The sequence below is a fragment of the Scyliorhinus canicula genome, chromosome 24 (assembly GCF_902713615.1).
Source record: "Scyliorhinus canicula chromosome 24, sScyCan1.1, whole genome shotgun sequence".
Lineage (NCBI taxonomy): Eukaryota > Metazoa > Chordata > Chondrichthyes > Carcharhiniformes > Scyliorhinidae > Scyliorhinus > Scyliorhinus canicula.
In genome coordinates this window covers 6,937,454-6,960,587 of record NC_052169.1, presented here as the reverse complement: position 1 = coordinate 6,960,587, position 23,134 = coordinate 6,937,454, and the positions used below count along the sequence as shown (strand labels likewise).

General features: G+C 49.6%; 1 protein-coding gene across 3 annotated transcripts in view; it reads left to right on the top strand.

The window, feature by feature from the left end:
- Positions 1–21,640, top strand: part of tmem266 (transmembrane protein 266) — a 154,595-nt gene extending 132,955 nt beyond the window's left edge. For all 3 annotated transcript variants that reach the window (XM_038784437.1, XM_038784438.1, XM_038784436.1), the window contains 2 exons: positions 12,309–12,371; positions 20,371–21,640. In XM_038784437.1, the coding sequence (XP_038640365.1) occupies positions 12,309–12,371; positions 20,371–20,993 (686 nt within the window). In that variant the 3' untranslated portion in view covers positions 20,994–21,640. The remainder of the gene's footprint in view (positions 1–12,308; positions 12,372–20,370) is intronic.
- Positions 21,641–23,134: the final 1,494 nt, after the last annotated feature.

Below are 23,134 nucleotides of genomic sequence, written 5' to 3'. Positions count from 1 at the left end.
AACACAGGGAATCCACACTCAGTTTGGGTCCCTGAAAATCGCCACTTTAGGTGAAACCCCATGAAGTGAAGCACGGTTTCCCAGAGGAATCAGTGTCAAAGCCAGAGTTAGGTTCCTGAGGACCGACATTGGCCAGAAAAATCTACGTAAAAATGGAAGCACTGCACCACACAGAATTCTTCAAATAGTACAGGGTACAGTAATAAAAAACAGTTTAAACATGAAGTTTGGTTTAGTATTGGGGGGGGGTGTCACCTGAAAATACAGCAACAAACCCCCCCCCCTCCACCCGATATTCCTCGAATGTAGAGAAAGGACAAAATGGCACCCATCCCAAGGCAGTCTCGGGATGTAATGGAGCCATCACTTTGTGCACACACTTTATAATGTGGAACACTGCACTTAAAATGGATGGAACCCAGGCTTAAAAAGTAAAGCCCATTTAAAACAAGACCACTTTGGACACTTAAAATGGGGATTTTTGACATTTGTTGCCCTGTGCTCCAGATGGGATTTGACTAAGGTCTTGTCCAACTGCAGCTACACTTTGTTCTATAATCTTTTATTATTGTCACAAGTAGGCTGACATTAACACTGCAATGAAGTTACTGTGAAAATCCCCTCGTCGCCACATTCCGGCGCCTGTCCGGGTACACGGAGGGAGAATTCAGAATGTCCAATTCACCCAACAGCACGTCTTCCAGTATTTGTGGGAGGAAACCGGAGCACCCGGAGGAAACCCACGCAGAAGGCGGGAGAACGTGCAGACTCCACACAGACAGTGACCAAAGCCGGGAATTGAACCCAGGTGCCTGGAGCTGCGAAGCAACAGTGCCAACCACTGTGCTACCGTGCCGCCCATTTTTGTACCCCAACAATTTTAAGATTAAGGTCAACATTCCATTTGTCTGTTTGTGTTTCTAGTGAGTTGTCCACGTGGAGACCCAAATTCCCCTGCACCCCCCCCCCCCCCCCTCACCCAAAGCTCAATCTCACACCATTAAGGAAATACTCCCCTCAATCATTTGCAGATTCAAAACAGACGATCACACCCACCCCTCGCACACCGAACTCCATCTACCATTCTCTCAGCTTATTCTGCATTGTAACTTCCTGCACTCATGGACCCAAGCCACTGTCCCTTGGAACAGAACTGGACACCCAACTCTCCACTCCCTCATCCAACACATTGACACTCGTGACAAAGGTCCGAGGCCCCACCACAGATCTCTGCTGCACATCACATGTCGCAGGCCCACCAATCCGAGGACATCCCATCCATCCCTCCCAGGAGAGGGGGGGGGGGAATAAAGGGAATGTTCCGTGTGGTAATGTGTACCTTCTAACAATTACCAGCCCCTGTCACAATGTTTCCCCAATTCAATTCACGCATTTTCATCCTTGCCAACAGTTTCCTGTGCAGGAGCTGAAATGTCCACTCTAAGTCCACATGGATCACATCAACAAATACCCTCTAATCCTCCAGGTTAGACATTGCAAGTGTACCTCAAAATCCTCAATTGTCTCATCCATCATTCCTATACTCTAAAAATGTTGCGTTTTCACAAACTGTCCAAACTCTTTAATGACAGATCAGACAGTGCTTTAATTAGAATGACAATAGATCACACCAGCAGAGTGCTGAACTGCAATATAAAGGCAGACAAATAATATTCAGAAATACGGTTTTTAATGTGTAAAATCAGAGCTTTTCCTGAACTGATATCCTGGTTAAAACTATCAATATGTGATTCAAATCTCTGAGGTTTGAACTTAATAGCTGATATATAGGACTAGATTTTCTGATGACAGAATCATCATACAAATGTACATTGGAAGATTGCCGTCCACCAAATCAGCGGCTAGAAAAGTGTGGGCCCTGGGACTGAGCATTTCCATTGTATATTCAGTCACCCGGGAGACCTTTATTTTTCAATTTGGAGTACCCAATTCATTTTTTCTAATTAAAGGGGAAATTTAGCGTGGCCAATCCACCTAACTTGCACATCTTTGGGTTGTGGGGGTGAAACCCACGCAAACACGGGAAGAATGTGCAAACTCCACACGGACAGTGACCCGGAGCCGGGATCGAACCTGGGACCTCGGCGCCGTGAGGCCGCAGGGCTAACCCACTGCGCCACCGTGCTGCCCGTGACCCGGGAGACACGAGTGTGCTCCAGATACAGCTACTATTTCAGTGTTAGGAGCACAGTGAGTCAGCACTGAAACTGAGCACCTGGGTCAATAACCCCTTCATTCAGGACTTTGGACAGCAAACAACCATCTGCCTTGTGTTGTAGTTATCTCGAATTCCTGGTGACATTGCCAGCCATGTTAAATAAATAATCTTTATTATTGTCACAAGTGAGGGCAGCACGGTGGCCTAGTGGTTAGCACAACCGCCTCACGGCGCTGAGGTCCCAGGTTCGATCCCGGCTCTGGGTCACTGTCCGTGTGGAGTTTGCACATTCTCCCCGTGTCTGCGTGGGTTTCGCCCCCACAACCCAAAAATGTGCAGAGTAGGTGGATTGGCCACGCTAAATTGCCCCTTAATAGAAAAAATAATTGGGTAATCTAAATTTATAAAAAAAATAAAAATTATTGTCACAAGTAGGCTTACATTGCCACTGCAATGAAGTTACTGTGAAAAGCCCCTAGTCGACACACTCCGGCGCCTGTTCGGGTACAGGGAGGGAGAATTCAGAATATCCAATTCACCAATCAAGCACATCTTTCAGGACTTGTGGGAGGAAACCGGAGCACCCGGAGGAAACCCACGCAGACAACGTGCAGACTCCGCACAGACAGTGACCCAAGCCGGGAATCGTACCCGAGACCCTGGCACTGTGAAGCAACAGTGCTAACCACGGTGCTACCATGCCGCCCGAGTAACACACTGCCCGGCATGCAGTACGTCAGCAATCACTGATAATTGAAGATGTGACTTTGGATTGTAGTTAAACAGGCAACAAGGGATTGGGAGTAAATCATTCTTCGAGGTCTTATCAATTTTCCATTAATGCCTGATCAAATTCTTCAATACCCCAATTCCATTTTGCAACTTCACATTTGCACCCGACAAAACATACATCAGACTAGACTTCCTTTCGTCAGCGTTCATCTCACTAGTATGTCTCAAGGTGTTTACTAAAATGAATGCGTATCTGCCTTCTAATATACTAATATGTATACAATATACTAATCGCTTACCAGCACTAATTATTTAATAAAATTAACTCCTTCACTATGTATATTTGGATTGGATTTATCTTTGGAAAAACACAGTGTCAGTCACACTGATCCATATACTAACCCATAGTGTCAGTCACACTGGCCCATATACTAATCCATAGTGTCAGTCACACTGGCCCATATACTAACCCATAGTGTCAGTCACACTGATCCATGTACTGACCCATAGTGTCAGTCACACTGGCCCATATACTGACCCATAGTGTCAGTCACACTGATCCATGTACTGACCCATAGTGTCAGTCACACTGGCCCATATACTGACCCATAGTGTCAGTCACACTGATCCATATACTGACCCATAGTGTCAGTCACACTGGCCCATATACTGACCCATAGTGTCAGTCACACTGATCCATATACTGACCCATAGTGTCAGTCACACTGACCCATATACTGACCCATAGTGTCAGTCACACTGACCCATATACTGACCCATAGTGTCAGTCACACTGATCCATATACTGACCCATAGTGTCAGTCACACTGGCCCATATACTGACCCATAGTGTCAGTCACACTGATCCATATACTGACCCATAGTGTCAGTCACACTGACCCATATACTGACCCATAGTGTCAGTCACACTGGCCCATATACTAACCCATAGTGTCAGTCACACTGGCCCATATACTGACCCATAGTGTCAGTCACACTGACCCATATACTAACCCATAGTGTCAGTCACACTGATCCATATACTAACCCATAGTGTCAGTCACACTGGCCCATATACTGACCCATAGTGTCAGTCACACTAATCCATATACTAACCCATAGTGTCAGTCACACTGATCCATATACTAACCTATAGAATATGTCAGGCATCAATGTTGAAAGGGAGTGCAGGAAAACAGAAGGCTAATCAAATCCATGCTTGAGATTTTAAAACTTGCTGATGTAAAGATTGAGGGAGATAATGTTGTGGCCGAGTTACTGGAATTGTGTTCGGGGACCTGGAATAATAATCCTGAGCCATGAGTTCGCATTTCACCATGACAACAAGGGAAATTTAAATTCAATTTTGAGATTTAAACCTAGAAGCAGAAGCCGTGAAGCTGAAAAGAAAACTAACCCAATTCACTTACTGTGCCTTGTGGAGAGCACAATTGCTTCACAGCTCCAGGGTCCCAGGTTCGATTCCGGTTTGGGTCACTGTCTGTGTGGAGTCTGCACGTCCTCCCCCTGTGTGCGTGGGTTTCCTCCGGGTGCTCCGGTTTCCTCCCACAGTCCAAAGATGTGCAGGTTAGGTGGATTGGCCATGATAAATTGCCCTTAGTGTCCAAAATTACCCTTAGTGTTGGATGGGGCTACTGGGTTATGGGGATAAGGTGGAGGTGGTGCAGACTCGATGGGCCGAATGGCCTCCTTCTGCACTGTAAATGCTATGATATCTATTATGGAAGATTGCCATCCTTCCCCAGTCTGGCCCCTGTTCAAGACCCATATGGTTGACTCTTAGCTGCCTGCTGTACAGCAAGACTCTGATTCGTATCACACTGCTCCCAGTCGTTTAAGAGTTTCTGCCGCCACCTTCTCAGGGCAGCTGATCATTCTGGTTCAGCCTGGATCATCCATCATTGCTCCTGGTGACCCTCCACCTCGCCCTTACACTGGCATCTCTGTCCTTGGCCTGCTGCACAGTTCCAGTGAAGCTCAGTGTAAGGTTGAGGAACAGCACCCAATCTTTCTGTTAGCCTTCCGAGCTGACCAATTTCAGACCGCAACCTCTACCCATCTTTCAGACAGCAGCACCCCCTCCTCTCAGCAAACCGTTGTTCCTTTTCCTGCCCCGTCTCCATAGTCCTGCCGGACCACCTCTCCTGTCATTCAGTCTCTCCCGCCTCCCACCCTATCACGGACCTTGTTCCGCTCATCCCTAGCGCATCCCCATCTTTTCCCAGCTCTGGTGAAAGGTCACAACCCGAAACATTGTCCGTGGGCGGATTCTCCGTCCGTTCACGGCGGCGAGATTCCCCACATCTGCTGAAATCAATGGGAGATTGGGCCAAGCGGCAAATACTCCGTCATCGCCAGCAGCGGTAGCAGGCGGACTGGCGCGGGAGAATCCTGTCATCGCCAGCAGCGGTAGTGGGCGGACTGATGCCGGAGAATCCCATCATCGCCAGCAGCGGTAGTGGGCGGACTGGCGCCGGAGAATCCCGTCATCGCCAGCAGCGGTAGCGGGCGGACTGGCGACGGAGAATCCCGTCATCGCCAGCAGCGGTAGCGGGCGGACTGGCGCCGGAGAATCCCGTCATCGCCAGCAGCGGTAGCGGGCGGACTGATGCCGGAGAATCCCGTCATCGCCAGCAGCGGTAGCGGGCGGACTGGCGTCGGAGAATCCCGTCATCGCCAGCAGCGGTAGCGGGCGGACTGGCGCCGGAGAATCCCGTCATCGCCAGCAGCGGTAGCGGGCGGACTGGCGCCGGAGAATCCCATCATCGCCAGCAGCGGTAGTGGGCGGACTGGCGCCGGAGAATCCCGTCATCGCCAGCAGCGGTAGCGGGCGGACTGGCGCCGGAGAATCCCGTCATCGCCAGCAGCGGTAGCGGGCGGACTGATACCGGAGAATCCCGGCCTCTGTTTCTCTCTCCACAGATGCTGCCACAGCCGCTGAGTTTTTTCCAGAACATATTGGTTGGGATTCTCCGGCCGATGGGATACCCTGTTCCCGCCGGCAGCGCACGCCTGCCCGTGGGTATCCCAGCGGAGTGGGGTAGCTTCTTTGGGAAATCCCATTGACAAGTGTGAGGAGAAGAGAATCCCGCTGCCAGCGACCAGCGCCACCAAAAATCCCGCGGCTGGGAGATCGGGAATCCCGCCCACTGTTTTGACTTTTCAACAATGAACGTGAACCTTTCCAGGGAATGAGAGGACAGAAAAATGAAATCTTTAAGCATTAGTTTTGTAGGAAATGTCACTTGATACCCAGCACATTGTGGATGTGCACATCGAGAAAAGGAAAGCTTTGAAGAGCAATTATTCATCCCCCCTTAATCTCAGAGCTCATTTCGTGGGCAAACTTGGTTGACCAATTGGGTCCGATAATCGAGATCCGTTGAGAGCTGTGTAGAGGACAGTCCTTTCATTCCTGTATCTGCCGCTAATAATCTAACACCAAAGCGTTCGCAGCATAAATGATGCAATCTGGTTTCCGGAATAAACTCCGAATAGTTACCAACAGCAGCTGACTCGCTTAGGGGTGGCACAGAGGTTAGCACCGCTGCCTCATGGCACCGAGGAACCGGGTTCGATCCCGGCCCTGGGTCACTGTCCGTGTGGAGTTTGCACATTCTCCCTGTGTCTGCGTGGGTCTCACCCCCACAACCCAAAGATGTGCAGGGTAGGTGGATTGGCCGCGCTAAATTGCCCCTTAATTGAGCCACTGACTGCGCCCATAGGATTGCACGGACTACGAAAGGCCTGTCTTGTCGAGTCTAGTGAGATCCTCACAGCGCGGGATCAGGAATGAGAAGCTTTTTTCCCCAGCCCAACCCCTGCCACTCTTGTATATCCACATCTGGTCCTCGGGACTGGCCCCAGGCTACACCAAGGCATCTCTTTAGAAATCCAACATTAGCAGAGTACAGAATTCTGACTGGAGGCATTTAGATGGAAACAGAAGCCAGAAAAGCTTTTAAATGCTTCATGGAACCCAGGAAAACAGTTATGTTCTCTTTGTGTGTCAGGTTCGATTGCCATCTCCAGAGTGCAACTATTTCAGGTACAGAGTGTTCTGTGGTTTGGGCCTTGTACTGCGGGGAAAGTGTTCCACAGAAAACATCTGTTTCCCTGATCAGCCGCCTGCTCGCTATTGTGACAGAGGGAGGCCCTCGGCCAGAGTCCCCGGTGGGGGATGGCTGCGAACCCGGTTCACTGAGGCAGGCTCCGACATTGACGGAAGAACACTTTTCGGGGGCAGCGATAGTCAGAAGGTGGTTTAAACCTCCTCGAAGGAAAACCTTCTCCCTGTTGCTGCGCTGTTGAACGAGGAAGTGCTAAGTGGCATTTTGTTTTTTTTAATCCAAGAGCTAGGTGATGAATAAGAAACCACGAAAGATCGGTTATCGTGCCCACATCTGGGTTATCCCCAGTTATCTTCACACTCAACCCCCAAGATAATGGTGTCGCTTCTGTTTTATTCCACATTCGTGCGATGCCCTGGTTTCCTCCCAGTTTGATGTCATCTCCTGAAGCACACTTAACACTCCACAAAGTGTTAAAAGAAGCAGCCCCTTTCCAGTCTGCCTGCCTGCCAGTCATTCTGAATGTACCAGTGAGCGTCTGCAAGCCCTTCGAGTGTGGACGGCTATCACAGGTCGCGCCGTGCCTTCGTTTTGCACCTTCTCAGAAACAACAACAACTTGCGTTGTTGCAGCTCCCTTTAATGCAGCAGGTTATCCCAAGGCACTTCACAGGGACATCCTGAGGTCACAAAAGGCACTATATGAATGCACATCCTTTTTTCTTAATTGGCCTAGGGCTCCCCCCCCCCACTTTAACCCCCCTCTCAAAAGGTGACACGGATCTGGGTGGGTGTGGGAAGGATTGAAGATTGCAGCACATCGGACGAGATGGTCCTATTCCTGATCACCTATTTCTTAGGGCAGGGATCGAGATAAGGCACAACGTCAACGATGCAGGATTGAGGGCAGCACGGTGGCCTAGTTGTTAGCACAACCGCCTCACGGCGCTGAGGTCCCAGGTTCGATCCCGGCCCTGGATCACTGTCCGTGTGGAGTTTGCAGATTCTCCCCGTGTCTGCGTGGGTTTCGCCCCCACAACCCAAAAATGTGCAGAGTAGGTGGATTGGCCACGCTAAATTGCCCCTTAATTGGAAAAAATAATTGGCTAATCTAAATTTAAAAAAAAAACAATGCAGGATTGGACAGGATAGATTCAGGAAGAATGTTCCCGATGGTGGGGAAGTCCAGGACTAGGGGGTCATAGTTTGAGGCTAAGGGATAAACCTTTTAGGACTGAGGTGAGGAGAAATTTCTTCACCCATTCGCTACCACAGAAAACAGTTAAGGCCAAAACGTTATGTAATTTCAAGAAGGAATTAGATTTAGCCCTTGGGACTAAAGGGATCAAGGGATATGGGAGGGGGGTCGGCAGGATTAGGGTATTGAACTTGATGATCAGCCATGATCATAATGGATGGCGGAACAGGTTCGAAGGGCCGAATGGCTTCCTCCTGTTTCTATTTTCTATGTTTCCATGTATACTGAGCTTTACTCTGACTAAGGGCACAACTTTACAGCCTGGCTGCACCAGCTCGCCGCGGTGCAGTGTGGTCGATAGAAGCCAGGGGGCCTCGCTCCCAGGATCTACCCCGCTTGCAACGCCTCCTGAAGTCTAATGCGACCTTGTGAGCCGTTGTGTAGTAAATGGGGGGGAATTACCGTTTAGCAAATCCACACGTTAAAGTGAGACAGCTAGTTTCCCTTTAATGTGCAGTTTCTCGAGGTTCCCAAGGCGTTGGCATCGGGCCCCTGCGCCTCGGTAATCTCAGGCGAGGGCCGTTCAGTACTGGTCTCCACAAACGGGAACGAGATGGAACGGCACTCACGTGTCTCCATGTATACTGAGCTTTACTCTGACTAAGGGCACAACTTTACAAACTAGCTGTCTCACTTTAACGTGTGGATTTGCTAAACGGTAATTCCCCCCCATTTACTACACAACGGCTCACAAGGTCGCATTAGGTGCATACCCTTTGGGCAAGGTGGTTCCCTGGCACTACCAGGCTGGCACTCTGACAGTACCAGACTGGCTCCCTGTCAGTGCCAAGGTGCCCAAGTGGTGCTGCCAAGGTGCCAGGCTGGTATTTATTGATGCAGTGGCGATTGAGCCAGGGGTGCCCTGTGCGGGTGTTGGGGTGGGGGTTGCTTCGGGGGCTCCAGAGCTGCGAATGCCGGGAAACACGCGGCTAAACGTGCTGGCTACTCTGTTCCCAATTAGTTAAATCCCGCCCTAAATCTCAGAATGAGCGCTCAATCAATTCAGGCTCAGATGAAGAGAAAGTTCTTCACTTCGAGGGTTGTGAATCTGCGAAATTCTCTATCCCAGAGGGTTGTGGATGCTTAAAACATAGAACACACAGTGCAGAAGGAGGCCATTCAGCCCATCAAGTCTGCACCGACCCGCTTAAGCCTCACTTCCACCCTATCCCTATAACCCAATAACCCCTCCTGACCTTTTCTGGACACTAAGGACAATTTATCACGGCCAATCCACCTAACCTGCACATCTTTGGACTGTGGGAGGAAACCGGAGCACCCGGAGGAAACCCCCGCAGACCCGGGGAAAACGTGCAGACTCCGCACAGACAGTGACCCAGCGGGGAATCGACCCTGGGACTCTGGCGCTGTGAAGCAACTGTGCTAGCCACTGTGCTACCTTGCTGCCCATTGTCATTGAGTATGAATTTGGGGGGGGGGGGGGGGAGCAAAGGGAATTGAGGGATATGGGGATCATGCCAGAAAGTGGAGTTTGTAGAATCATAGAATCACTAAAGCGCTGAAGGAGGCCATTGGGCCCATTGAGTCTGCACTAACCCTCTGAAAGAGCGCCCTACCTAGGCCCACGCCTCCACCCTATCCCAGTAACCCCACCTGTCCTTATTTGGACAATAAGGGGCAATTTAGCATGGCCAATCCACCTGAGGTAGAAGTACAGCCATGATGTTATTGAATGGCGGGGTAGGCTCGAAGGGCTCAATGGCCTATTCCCGCTCCGATTTCTTATGGTTATGTTTCTATGTGAACCCAATTATGGATCAAATATTGCTGCAAAAAAAAAAAGAGGACTTGACAGAGGTGGTGGGGGAAGATTCATAGTCTATCTGTCTCCAGGCATTCCTCCTGCTCCTTCAGTTAACACACCCGAAGAGGGCAGTGGGAACCACAGACTGCCACTGGATTGGTGCTTGGCAAACACTGCGGTGGTTTGCCGCTGGCTTCTGGAGTTGGGATGACCAGGAAACTCTCCCACTCTTACTGCCTGCCGTGCACTGGAAGGGTCCCCTCACCCCCCCCTCCCCCCCCCCCCCCTCACCTTCTGTGGCCGTTAATTCCCGAAGTGGGACTTGAACCTGGAGTTTCCGGCCCTACGTTGTGAGAGAAAGGTGGGCGGGGGGGGATGGGAGAAACACACAAGGATTTTTGCTATGAGCGATACTGAGATGACAGGGAAGTTAGCAGTGGATTTGCACAGCACTTAAGGAATGGAAACACAAAGCAAAGCTGTAAGGACGAGAGGCAGCATATGGGACAACAGCATGCTTCAGTCAGTCTCGCACAAATTTGGAGAGCTAGGCTTCTCTCAAACCCCGTCAGGGCCCAGGAAGGTCTGGCAGGGCAGTGTTGGCGATCTCACTCAGTCTCCCTCGGGGGGGCGGGGGGGATTCGGTAATGGGCTGGCCTCTCCTGCTTCATTTCCCAAACGGACAGAGGCTCACAGCTGTCAGTACAATGGCAGGGCTCACTTCTGAGCAGAACAAAACCCAGTCTGCTCACATTACAACTGGGATGTAGAGGCAGGGGAGAGGGTGCGGTGAAGGTTTACAAAGAAGATGCTCTGCATGTGGGGGGAAACGAGCCAGGGAAGGATCGAAAGGAGAAGACTGGGGCGACACGGTGGCGCAGTGGTTAGCACTGCTGCCCCACGGCGCCGAGGTCCTCGCTTTCGCTCCCGGGTCACTGTCCGTGTGGAGTTTGCACATTCTCCCCGTGTCTGCTTGGGTCTCACTCCCACAACCCAAAGAAGGTGGATTGGCCACGTTAAATTGCCCCTTTATTGGAAAAAAAGAATTGGGTACTCTAAATTAAAAGAGAAGACTGAGGGGCGACCTAATCAAGGTCTTTTTTAAATTCGTTCTTAGGATGTGGATGCTGACTGGGCCCAGCATTTGTTGTCCATCCCTAAATGCCCTTGAACTGAGTGGCCTTTCAGTCAGGGGCAGTTAAGAGTCAACCACGGGCGGCACGGTGGTGCAGTGGTTAGCACTGCTGCCTCACGGTGCCGAGGACCCGGGTTCGATTCTGTGCCCTGGGTCAGTGTGTGGAGTTTGCACATTCTCTCTGTGTCTGTGGGGGTCTCACCCCCACAATCCAAAAATGTGCATGGTAGGTGTATTGGCCACGCTAAATTGCCCCTCAATTGGAAAAAAAATAATTGGGTACTCTAAATTTATTTTTAAAAGAGTCAACAACATTGCTGTGGTTCTGGAGTCACATATAGGCCAGATTGGGTAAGGATGGCAGATCTGCAGATTCCTCATTCATGTTTCAGCACTAAACAGGACCCAAGCAAGATTTTTTTAAAATGCACTTTCATTACAAAGATAGATGAATAAGCTTTGCCCCACTGCCGGGGGAAAGCGGGCAGCATAATCAAAGACCCCTCCCACCCGGCTTACTCACTCTTCCAACTTCTTCCGTCGGGCAGGAGATACAGGAGTCTGGGAACACGCACAAACAAACTCAAAAACAGCTTCTTCCCCGCTGTTACCAGACTCCTAAACAACCCTCTTATGGACTGACCTGATTAACACTACACCCCTGAATGCTTCACCCGTTGCCGGTGTTATCACATTGTATACCTTGCGTTGCCCTATGATGCATATTCTAGTATTTCCTCTTCTTTTCATGTACTTAATGATCTGCTCGCAGAAAAATTCTTTTCACTGTACTTCGGGACACGTGTCAATAAACAAATCCAATCCAATCCAAAAGCCTCATCAAGTTGTGATGAGACAACAAAACACGGTGACGGTTAGAAACAGCAACAGCTAGTGAAGTACTTTAGAAGTATTGTCAAGCAATGAATTGGAGACTCCTACATACTGAGGGAAGAAGTGAGTTGGTGACTTCTGGATCAGGTGATCAGTGTCAACGTCGCTCAGCAATATCACGGATAAAATGATCCTGATAATGATGGACAACAGCTAAAAGCAAGCTTTACCAGAATAGACTCGATGATAGGATTCCCAGTTCCGTTGAAGTGAGAGCACCACAATGTGCTTCACTTGTCACATTTTATCTTGCAGAAGCAGCCACGAGGGACGACATGAACAATTACATCAGTCAGTACTACAGTGAACCCAGCAGCGGTGAGTACAAAATATCCCCTCATCCAACCCCACCTCCCCCTTCCACCACAGCCTCCTCCATCCAACAGAAAGACTGACCTGATTTCCCCGATGAAAGGGGACATAAATTTAAGGTGAATGGTGGAAGATATAGAGGGGATGTCAGAGGTAGGTTCTTTAACCAGAGAGTAGTGGGGGCATGGAATGCACTGCCTGTGGAAGTAGTTGAGCCGGAAACGTTAGGGACCTTCAAGCGGCTATTGGATAGGTACATGGATTAGGGTAGAATAATGGAGTGTAGATTAATTTGTTCTTGAGGGCAGCACGGTAGCATTGTGGATAGCACAATTGCACAGCTCCAGGGTCCCAGGTTCGATTCCGGCTTGGGTCACTGTCTGTGTGGAGTCTGCACATCCTCCCCGTGTCTGCGTGGGTTTCCTCCGGGTGCTCCGGTTTCCTCCCACAGTCCAAAGTTGTGCAGGTTGGGTTGATTGGCCATGATAAATTGCCCTTAGATGCAGGATCCCAGCTATTAAAGGATTGAATCCCCAAAACACTGGTAAAAATCCTGGAATGAAGAACTTGTCGTATGAGGAATGTTTGAGGACTCTGGGTCTGTACTTGTTGGAGTTTAGAAGGATGAGAGGGGATCTTATTGAAAATTACAAGATACTGCGAGGCCTGGATAGAGTGGACGTGAAGAGGATGTTTCCACTTGTAGGAAAAACTAGAACCAGAGGACACCATCTCAGACTAAAGGGATGATCCTTTAAAACAGAGATGAGGAGGAATTTCTTCAGCCAGAGGGTGGTGAATCTGTGGAACTCTTTGCCGCAGAAGGCTGTGGAGGCCAATTCACTGAGTGTCTTTAGACAGAGATAGTTAGGTTCTTGATTAATAAGGGGATCAGGGGTTATGGGGAGAAGGCAGGAAAATGGGGATGAGAAAATATCAGCCATGATTGAATGGCGGAGCAGACTCGATGGGCCGAATGGCCTCCTTCTGCACTGTAAATTCTATGAAATTACAAAACCCAGTTCTGACAATTAACCAGTGTGTTTGTAATAACGATGGTCCTATTGATTAGAACAGGCCCCAAATGAACTCTGTGCCTTTACCATGTTGGTGATTGTATTAACACAGTTAATAACCCTAACCCTAACCCTAATCTGTGGGTTTAATTTACAGTACATTGACTAACGGTACAAATTTGTGGATTGAATTAATCACAAATTATCAATATATATATTATGGAAATATAAATTTCCAGATCTCATTTCCCCATTTTGTAGTTCTGGGTGTTTTCTCATCTGAAGTGTACGGGTATTTGGCCGAGTTTTTTAACGCAGGGCTGGGGAAATGGTACCGCCCACATTATAATAGAGAGTCACATGATAGTGGACTGAGTGCAGTAGTAATCTAGAAGAAGAATTGGAGAAGCTGGGGCTATTGTCCTTAGAGAAGAGAGGATCAAGAGGAGATTTGATAGAGGTGTTCAAAATCATGAGGGAGTCTGGATAGAGTAGAGAAGGAGAAACTGTTCCCGTTGGTGGAAGCATCAAGAACGAGATGCCACAGATTTAAGGTGAGTGGTGAACAAAGCAATGGGGACACGAGGAGAAACCTTCTCACGCTGGGAGTGGTTAGGATCTGGAATGTGCTGCCTGAGAGTGTGGTGGAGGCAGGTTCAACAGAGGCTTTCACAAGAAAGATCTCCAGGCCGCGTTACGCACGAAAGGCAGCGCGATGTGGCCGGTAGATGCCGTGAGGACCATCTTCCGGGATCTACCCGTCCTCGAGGCCCTCAGGGAAAAGGAGACTGTGGAGGACGTTGGATGGTTCCCTGAACCGACTGTCAGGGTCATCTGGCAGAACGCCTCACCACCAGAACTGTCAAACAAGCACCAAGACCTAGCTTGGCTGGTGGTGAGAAGGGCCCTCCCTGTCAGATTCTTCATGTACATCCGAAGGCTCAGCACCGTCGCGCGCTGCCCTCGGAGTGGCTGTGGGGGAAATGAGACGGTCACCCCCCTCCTTGTGGAATGTGCCTTTGCAAAGAAGGTCTGGAGAGAGATGCCGTGGTATTTGTCCAGGTTCATCCCGAGCAGCTCAGTGACACAGGATTCTGTGATCTACGGACTGTTTCCAGGGACACACACCGAGACAAACATCAACTGCGGCTGGAAGGTCATCAACTCGGTGAAAGACGCTCTTTGGTCTGCCCGAAACTTGCTGATCTTCCAGTGCAAAGAATTGTCCTTGACCGAGTGTTGCAGACTGGCACAATCCAAGGTCCAGGACTACGTGCTGAGGGACGCACTCAGGCTTGGGGCAGCTGCCGCCAAGGCGCAATGGGGAACGACCACCGTGTAAGGTCTGACCAGCAAATGTACACCGAGGGGTGGGTAACAGTGTAAAACCCCTCGGTCCGGGTCTTCAATACTCCAATGTATAAAAGAAACATAGTAAGAAGTCTTACAACACCAGGTTAAAGTCCAACAGGTTTGTTTCAAACACGAGCTTTCGGAGCACGGCTCCTTCTTCAGGTGAATGAATCCACATCATAAAAGAAACATGACAACGTAAATATTTAAGAAAGAACTGTAACATAAAGAAGGATATAGAACAGTACAGCACAGAACAGGCCCTTCGGCCCTCGATGTTGTGCCGAGCAATGATCACCCTGCTTAAACCCACGTAACCCGTAAACCCGTAACCCAACAATCCCCCCATTAACCTTACACTACGGGCAATTTAGCATGGCCAATCCACCTAACCCGCACATCTTTGGACTGTGGGAGGAAACCGGAGCACCCGGAGGAAACCCACGCACACACGGGGAGGACGTGCAGACTCCGCACAGACAGTGACCCAGCCAGGAATCGAACCTGGGACCCTGGAGCTGTGAAGTATTGATGCTAACCACCATGCTACCATGAGTCATCCCAATTGAATGGAAGAAAGTCAAGGGAAGGTGTAATTTTGATGGAAATGTACAGTCAAGACAATTCGAAATGTTCTGTAATGTTTATTAGAGATTTTATGAATAAAGTATATTTTTTGGAAAAGAAACAGGGACCAGATGGAACGGCATTTGTGGGGGTCTTCTAGGGCATCAGATGCCCCCAGGTGCATACCCTCTGTGCAGGGTGGCAGCCTGGCACTGCTGGTGCTACCTGGAAACCCTAGCACCCTGGCAGAGTCACCTGGGTGTAAGCCTGGTACCAGGTGGCACTGGTGGGGGAACTTCCAGTCTGGTGGTGCTGAGCTGCCATTTTTCTTGCGATGGGGATCGAGCGCGGGGGAGGCCGAGGACCCCTTATAGGTGAGTTGGGTGGTTCAGGGGTCACATCGGAGGTCAGCATTTAAAAACGGCGTCCTGATCTCTCCCTCCACTGAGGAGTCCCGGCAAGAGGAGTTCCTCAGTCGCACGTTCCCCGCTCAGGTCCCCGATCTGCCCAAATGGCCTTTCAATAGTATGGTGTATCTCAGCTCTCCGAGGGCCAGGAAACACACCGCTAAACGGGCTACGGGACTCTGTTCCCATTCGGCTAGATCACATCCTATATCAGTATCGGAATTGGAAACTTTTTAGGGGTAGGGGGAAAAGGTGGGGAGGTGAGACTAGCTGAACTGCTCTTGCAGAGATCCAGCATGGAAATGATGGGCTGAATAGCCACCTTTGGCCCGTTCTAGGATTCTACTAGATGGGGAGTGGAGGGGAAGACTGTAGGAAGGGTTTAGTCTGAATACTGTAGCACAGTGGGCTAAACAGCTGGTGTGTAATGCAGAACAAGGCCAGCAGCACGGGTTCAATTCCCATACCGGCCTCCCCGAACAGACGCCGGAATGTGGCGACTAGGGGCTTTTCACAGTAACTTCATTGAAGCCTACTTGTGACAAGAAGCGATTATTATGGACATAGAACATACAGTGCAGAAGAAGGCCATTTGGCCCATCGAGTCTGCACCGACCCACTTAAGCCCTCACTTCCACCCTATCCCCGTAACCCAATAACCCCGCCTTACTTTTTGGTCACTAACGACAATTTAGCACGGCCAATCCACCTAACCTGCACGTCTTTGGACTGTGGGAGGAAACCGGAGCACCCGGAGGAAACCCACACAGACACGGGGAGAACGTGCAGACTCCGCACAGACAGTGACCCAAGCCGAGAATCGAACCTGGGACCCTGGTGCTGTGAAGCCACAGTGCTAACCACTGTGCTACCGTGCTGTGGGGCAGGCTTAATGCATCAGCTGGACTTTTCCTGTCCTTCATTATCATGCAATCATCGAATCATAGAACGGTTAGAATGCAGAAGGAGGCCATTGGGCCCATCCGCTCTTGCCCTGTAACCCTGCAAATCAGTTGCTTATCAATTCCTTTTTGAGCCACAGTTGAATCTACCTGGACCCTTCCAGGTGGCAACCACTGTGGTCGCGTAGAGAAAGCTTTTCCTCATTTCGCCTTTAGAGCTTCAAATTCACGTCCACTCGTCCTTGATCCTTCCACCAATGGGAACGGTTTCTCCCTATCTCTTAATTTTGAGAAGCTCAGTCAAATCTCCTCTCAATCTTTCTTCTCTAATGTTACCACCTCCAACCTCTCCAATCTGCCCAAGGGCCCTAAGCCCCTATTGTTAAGCCCGTTGAGTTACCTGATTGATGGAGTTCTACCATCTCCGGAGAGGAGATAATGGACGGGCTCAGTGAACCCATCCTCGAACCAGGCAGGCTCGCGGTGTGCCAAGGCTCTGCTGTCGGAACCAAAAAGGCCAGACTCAACACCGAGCATCTGGGACCCTTCACACTTAACCCGAGCTGATCCTGCAGGTCGATGACCAAACTGGCGGACAACCGGCTTACATTTCTGCCTTGAGGATCTGCATATTTTAACTGGTCCACCTCCTGCAAGTTCTAAAACCTCACAATCACTAACCTGCGCCTGAGCAATGCAAGTCTCGATAACATGAAAGTCTACATTTGGCATTGGGAAAACGTCAATTCTACAGCAGGTCAATATCTCGGCAAGGAAACGCCTAAAAGTCACGACAGGTTTACATTGAAAGGGAAACTAAAAGAAACACTTGCATTTATATAGCGCCTTTTGTGGCCTCAGGTCAGCACAAACGCGTTACAGCCAATGGAGTACTTTTCAATTGCCGTCAAGTACTGTTGCAGTGGAGGAGCTCTGGCAGCCACCTTGTGCACAGTAAGATCCCACTGATAGCAACGTGACAATGTCCAGATCATCTGTTTGGGGATTGAGAAATGAATACAAGCCAGGACAACAGGAAGAAATGATCTTCTCCTTGTCAAAGCAGTGCCACAGGATTTTCAGGGTCCACCTGAGAGGGCAGACAGAGCCTCTCGTCTGAAAGACAGCACCTCCAAATGTGCGGCACTCCTTCAATTTTGCGCTCACATCCCTGGAGGTGAGTTCCAACCAGCAAATCTTGGACACGGAGATAAAAGAGTTTCCATCCAAGCCACAACTAACAAAAGCAAAATCGTAATGCAGAGCGCAAAACCTTTTCCACCATCAAGCGATGATCATTTCCCTACTAATTCACAACTATTACTCCTTCGTGTCCATCATGAAGTATTACAGAAATGGCTAATGGCATAAAAGTGGCTAAGGTTTGGACAAAAGCTCCGTGTCAATGAGCACAAACTATATCCCGTAGCTCCCGTGGCAGCTGGGAACGTGAAGAAGATGGAATGAACTCTGAAGTGGGAAAACTGCCCTTCAATGCCATGGGGCAGGATTCTCCGTCCCGCCAGTCCCGTTTTCCGGCGTGGCGTGGCGCACCCCCCCCCCCCCCCCCCCCCCCCGGCAGCGGGATTCTCCGTCCCGCCAGTCCCGTTTTCCGGCGTGGCGTGGCGCACCCCCCCCCCCCCCCCCCCCCCCCGGCAACGGGATTCTCCGTTCCCGCAGCCGGCCAATCGGGTCTCCCATTGTGGCCACCTCACGCCGTCGGGAAACCTGGGCGCGCTGCCGGCGAAGCGGAGGATCCCGTCATCCGAGAATCCCGCAGCATCGCGTCCAGTGTCCGAGACGGATCATCCGTCTGTCGGCTCCTAACACCAACAGTACATGTTGTTCCCCTAATCTAGAGAAAGTTCTTTTCCTTCAAAAAGGTACCAAATGGTATCATTAACATCTCTCTGGTCCTGAACAGCTATCGATCCAGTACCTTTATAAAAGTGTCAGTAACCCAAAACAAGGTGTACAATTGGCTGATTTGGAGGCTGTAATGTAATCTCTGGATTCAAATGACAGTTATAGACTTTCTGCTCGCATATTCTGACAATGCCTGGATCCCTTGATTAGATTACTGCTATGTAATCACTTTCAGGTATCTATTATTCTATATATAAATCATCTGAGTTGCTTGATTAGATTACGGCTTTTTTCAATCGTTCTCAGCATCCATTACTCTATGTTGATGCAGCATGTAATCGCCACAGTATTACATGATTCAGTTGTAGCCCTCTAAGCTCTGAATCAGAAGGTTACAGATTCAAGTCGCACCTCTTAGACTTGAGCACAAAGCTCTGGGTAGTATTGAGGGATGCTGCACTGTCAGAGGTGTCGGGCTGGAATCTCCGATTTCCAGGCTATGTCCGGAGGGTCGTCTGGCCGGCGAGGGGCGAGCAGCCGTGCCAGGTCAAACTCCCGGCCTCCTAAACGGCCGGAGAAATGCCGGGTCCGTGGCCGCTCATGCGCAGGGCGACGCCCTGCAATGGTCGTGCCGTACAACACGGCTCCGGCCGTGCACAGACCTGACCTGCCAGATAGTGCCACCCCCTCACCAATCCCGGGCAACCCCCACCGGTCCCCCCAGCCCTCACCGAAGCTCCCCCCAGGCTAGCAGCACAGCTCCCCCCCCGCCCCATTTTGGAGGGGGTGGAGCATCCGAAAACAGTCACCGTCCCCGATTCAGTCGTAAAAATGGATTCTCCGCCTGATCGGCGATTCTGAAATAGCAGAGAAACCCGCCCGTCCTCTTTTGGAAGGGGTGTTTAACTGAAGCTTTGTTGTCTCAAGTGGACAGAAAATATCTTATGGTACCATTTGGAAGAAAAACAGGGGTGAAAGGATATACTTGACATGGAGAGAGAGTGCAACGGAGATTCAAGAGGCTGACACCGGGGTGGGTGGAACTGTCCCATCAGGAGAGGCCACTGGGCCCGAATTCACTGGAGTTTAGGAGGATGAGAGGAGATCGGATTGAAACGTACAAATTTCGAACAGGGCCGGACAGACTAGATGGAGGGAGAATGTTTTCCCTGGTTGGGGAATCCTGAACCGGGGTCACAGTCTCAGGATACAGGGTAGGCCATTTAGGACTCAGATTTCTTCAGTCAAAGATTAATGAGCCTGTGGAATCCTGTACTGCAGAAGGCTATGGAGGCCAAGTCACTGAATGTATTCAAGATGTTTTAGATGTTAATGGCATCAAGGGATGTGGGGAGAAAGTGGGGAGATGATCGAGGATCACATTGAATGGCCTCTTCCTGATCCTAATTTCTGTGTTGGCCAATATCTTTCCCTCAGTGAGCGTTACCCAAGGGGTTCTCTGCTCGTGGGATCTTCCTGTGCTCAACCTGTCTGCCTGGTTTCCCTAGATTACAACAGTGACTCGACTTCAGGAGTCCTCCATTGGGCTTTGGGGCACCTTGGGGGTCATGAGGGGTGCTATAGAAATGCAGGTCTTTCCTGGCGCTCTCATGCTTCAGGAAGGTAATCACACTGCAAAGCCAAAGCTGCCTTGCATCAATGTTACATTTGGAGCGTGGTTTCGAACCCTGAGCGGGTGGCAGAGAGAAGTGGTGGGAATCCCTCTTCCAAGTGGTTTTGCATTGCTTGGTTCCAATGTTTGATTGAGTACTGGCTAATTGATGATGCATTTATACCATAATTTGAAGTTTAGTGTCATGTAAAACAGTCATGATGTATCACAGCTGTTGCATTGTAAGTGACGTTTTTGTGCCAATGACTCTATTTCTCTTAGAGATGGGAATCCCAGAAGGTGCCTCCCATGTCATCACAACAGCTGCCATCGATGTCCACCTCCCCAGTATCCTTCACAATGCATCATCTGACCTATTAACAGTGGAGACGCCGGCAAAGCTCGAGAGGGCCAGCAGTTCGGCGAGTGAGAACTCGGGGAGTGCCTCCAGATCGATAGATAGTACCACCACACAAGCCCAAACCCTCAGCAGCCAAACCCTGGGCTCCTCCACGGACTGCAGCACCACCCGGGAAGGCTCGTCCGAAAGCTACCTGTTGGAAAGGCCTGAGATTCAGCAGCACAGCATCACGGAGCCGGAGGTGCCCAAGGACTCGAGTGTGGTGGTGCAGGAACTCCTGTCCACGTTGTCGGAGGAGAAATGTCTGACTCAGAAAGGCCTGGACCCATTAAACCTCAAGCTGCCTAGTCCACCTGGGTCGACTAATGCCAGCCCAGACCTAGGACATAGAGTTAACATGTATAACAAGAAGAACCAAGACAATCTCTGCGTCTATCCAACAACGCCGGTCATCCAGATCCAGGGCAACGATATCACACTGGAGGAAAAGTACAGGTTCCTGGAGCCTATAGAATCGTCAGTGAAGAGGCTGCCGGAGTCTTAGTCCTCGTTTTTTCACTCCCTATTTATCAGGCGATGGGAGTTCTTCTCAACCTGGGTGGACGTGGATCCATCAACGGATAAAATTCAGGAAATGCAGCTCGAGTGGATCCCACATCGGGTTGTTGTAACGAATGTCTTGCCATCGGCGCTGTCTCAAACACTGAGTAGGTGCAACACATTATGATGAACAATGAACTTTGGTTTCATTTTGAATGTCTTTTCTTTCCTTTGTATTGTTTGCCTTGAAGTGCTGAACCATGACAGCTTTGGAAGAACTAGCTGGGAGGAGTCACACTCAACAGACGCAGCGGAAAGTACACGAGCGCTGACAGACCACAGGTCAATGAATGTATTTGTAGTGAAATGAATTAAGCTTGGCCATATTGTTGGGTTCAGTGAGTCTAGCAAACCTGTTTCTGCTGATGGCGATGTGACTGGGACTTAATAGAGGGTAGGGTCGGGTAATGGTACTACCGTTGAGCTGGTAATCCAGCAGCCCAGACTGATACCCCAGAAACATGAGTTCAAGTCCCATCGGGGCAGCAGGGGGAAATTTAAATTTAGTGAATTAATAAATCTGGAATTTATTGAAATACTAGTCTCATTAATAATGATTGCAAAACTACCAGATTTTTTGCAATATCCCACCGGTTCCCTCTTCAGGGGGTGGGGGGGGGGGGGGGGGGGGGGCAAATCTGCAATCCTTACCTGGTCTGGGCTACAGACTCTGGCTACATAGAAATGTGGTTGCCCTCTGGAATGCCCACTTGGTTATCGGGGACTCGCCACCACCTTTACAAGGGCAGTTGGGGAGGTCAATAAATGTTTGGCGACACCCACATCCTCGGAATTCATTTTAAAATTTTCCGCTTTGTGACATCAATGATGCTTAACACGTTTGTGTGAACATCACTCCTCTGATTTTTTTAACAAGGCGATGTCCCACCGCTATCAATGAAAACTTCACACGAAAGCTTTGAGGTTTAACGTCAAGAACAATAATATTCCAGGGACGGCACGGTGGACCAGTGGGTTAGCCCTGCTGCCTCACGGCTCCGAGGTCCCAGGTTCGATCCTGGCTCCGGGTCACTGTCTGTGTGGAGTTTGCACATTCTCCCCGTGTCTGCGTGGGTCTCGCCCCCACAACCCAAAGATGTGCAGGGTAGGTGGATTGGCCACGCTAAATTGCCCCTCAATTGGAAAAAAAAGAATTGGGTACTCTAATTTTTTTTAAAAAACACCGTGTGGTTTGAAGCTTAAATATTCAGCGTTATTGCAGATGTTGGCGTAAGTTCGAAGTTAAAGATTCGAAAATTAAGATTTCAGCAACGGAGGAGGATAGAAATAAAGGGAGAGATTATATAATTTGCGCCAAACAGAACTTGTCCTCTGCTCCCAGACTGTTTTGCTTTGAGATTTTCATAAATCATTTATTTTTCTTGTCTTAAAAACCAAAATTTTGGGTGGTGGAGGGGGAGTGATGTGAACAAGAATGGATTGCTCAAATTCCTTTGCTCAAGTTGATTGGATTTCACGACGAGGAGTGACCCTGACCCCTGGGATGGCAGGATTGTCGTATGAAGAGACCAAGTCACTGAATATATATAAGAAGAAAATAGATAGATTTCAAGACTCTAAAAGGTGTCAAGTGGCATGGGGTAGGTATGAGAGTGTGGTATTGCGAGAGAGGAACAGCCATGCTCGTATCGAATGATGGAACAGGTTCGAAGGGCCAAATGGCCCACTCCTGTTCCTACTTTCCATGTTCTCAGATCAAAGGATTGGCAAATCCCATCAATGAACAATTTTTCAGTATTGAGAGGACATAGTTTTGAATGGGCTTTGAGCTTTCTTCATAAGATTACTTGTAGGATCTATCCTCCAACCTGCTCTGATCTGAGTTTAATCAGGTTTGACTATGACTTCATTGGCTCTCTGCAGGTACCTGAGCAAAATTAGCTTTCCCAGAAAAAGTCTGACTTTCCAGGCACTGTGCCACCTGCAAGATAATTCTGCCAATAATTAGTTGCTATTTAAATACTGACTCACAATGTTTTAACACTCTTAACGCAGCAGTGCCAACATATGATCACAAAATTATACAGACACGATTGAGTCACTTCAAAAGAGTCCATAGTCTTG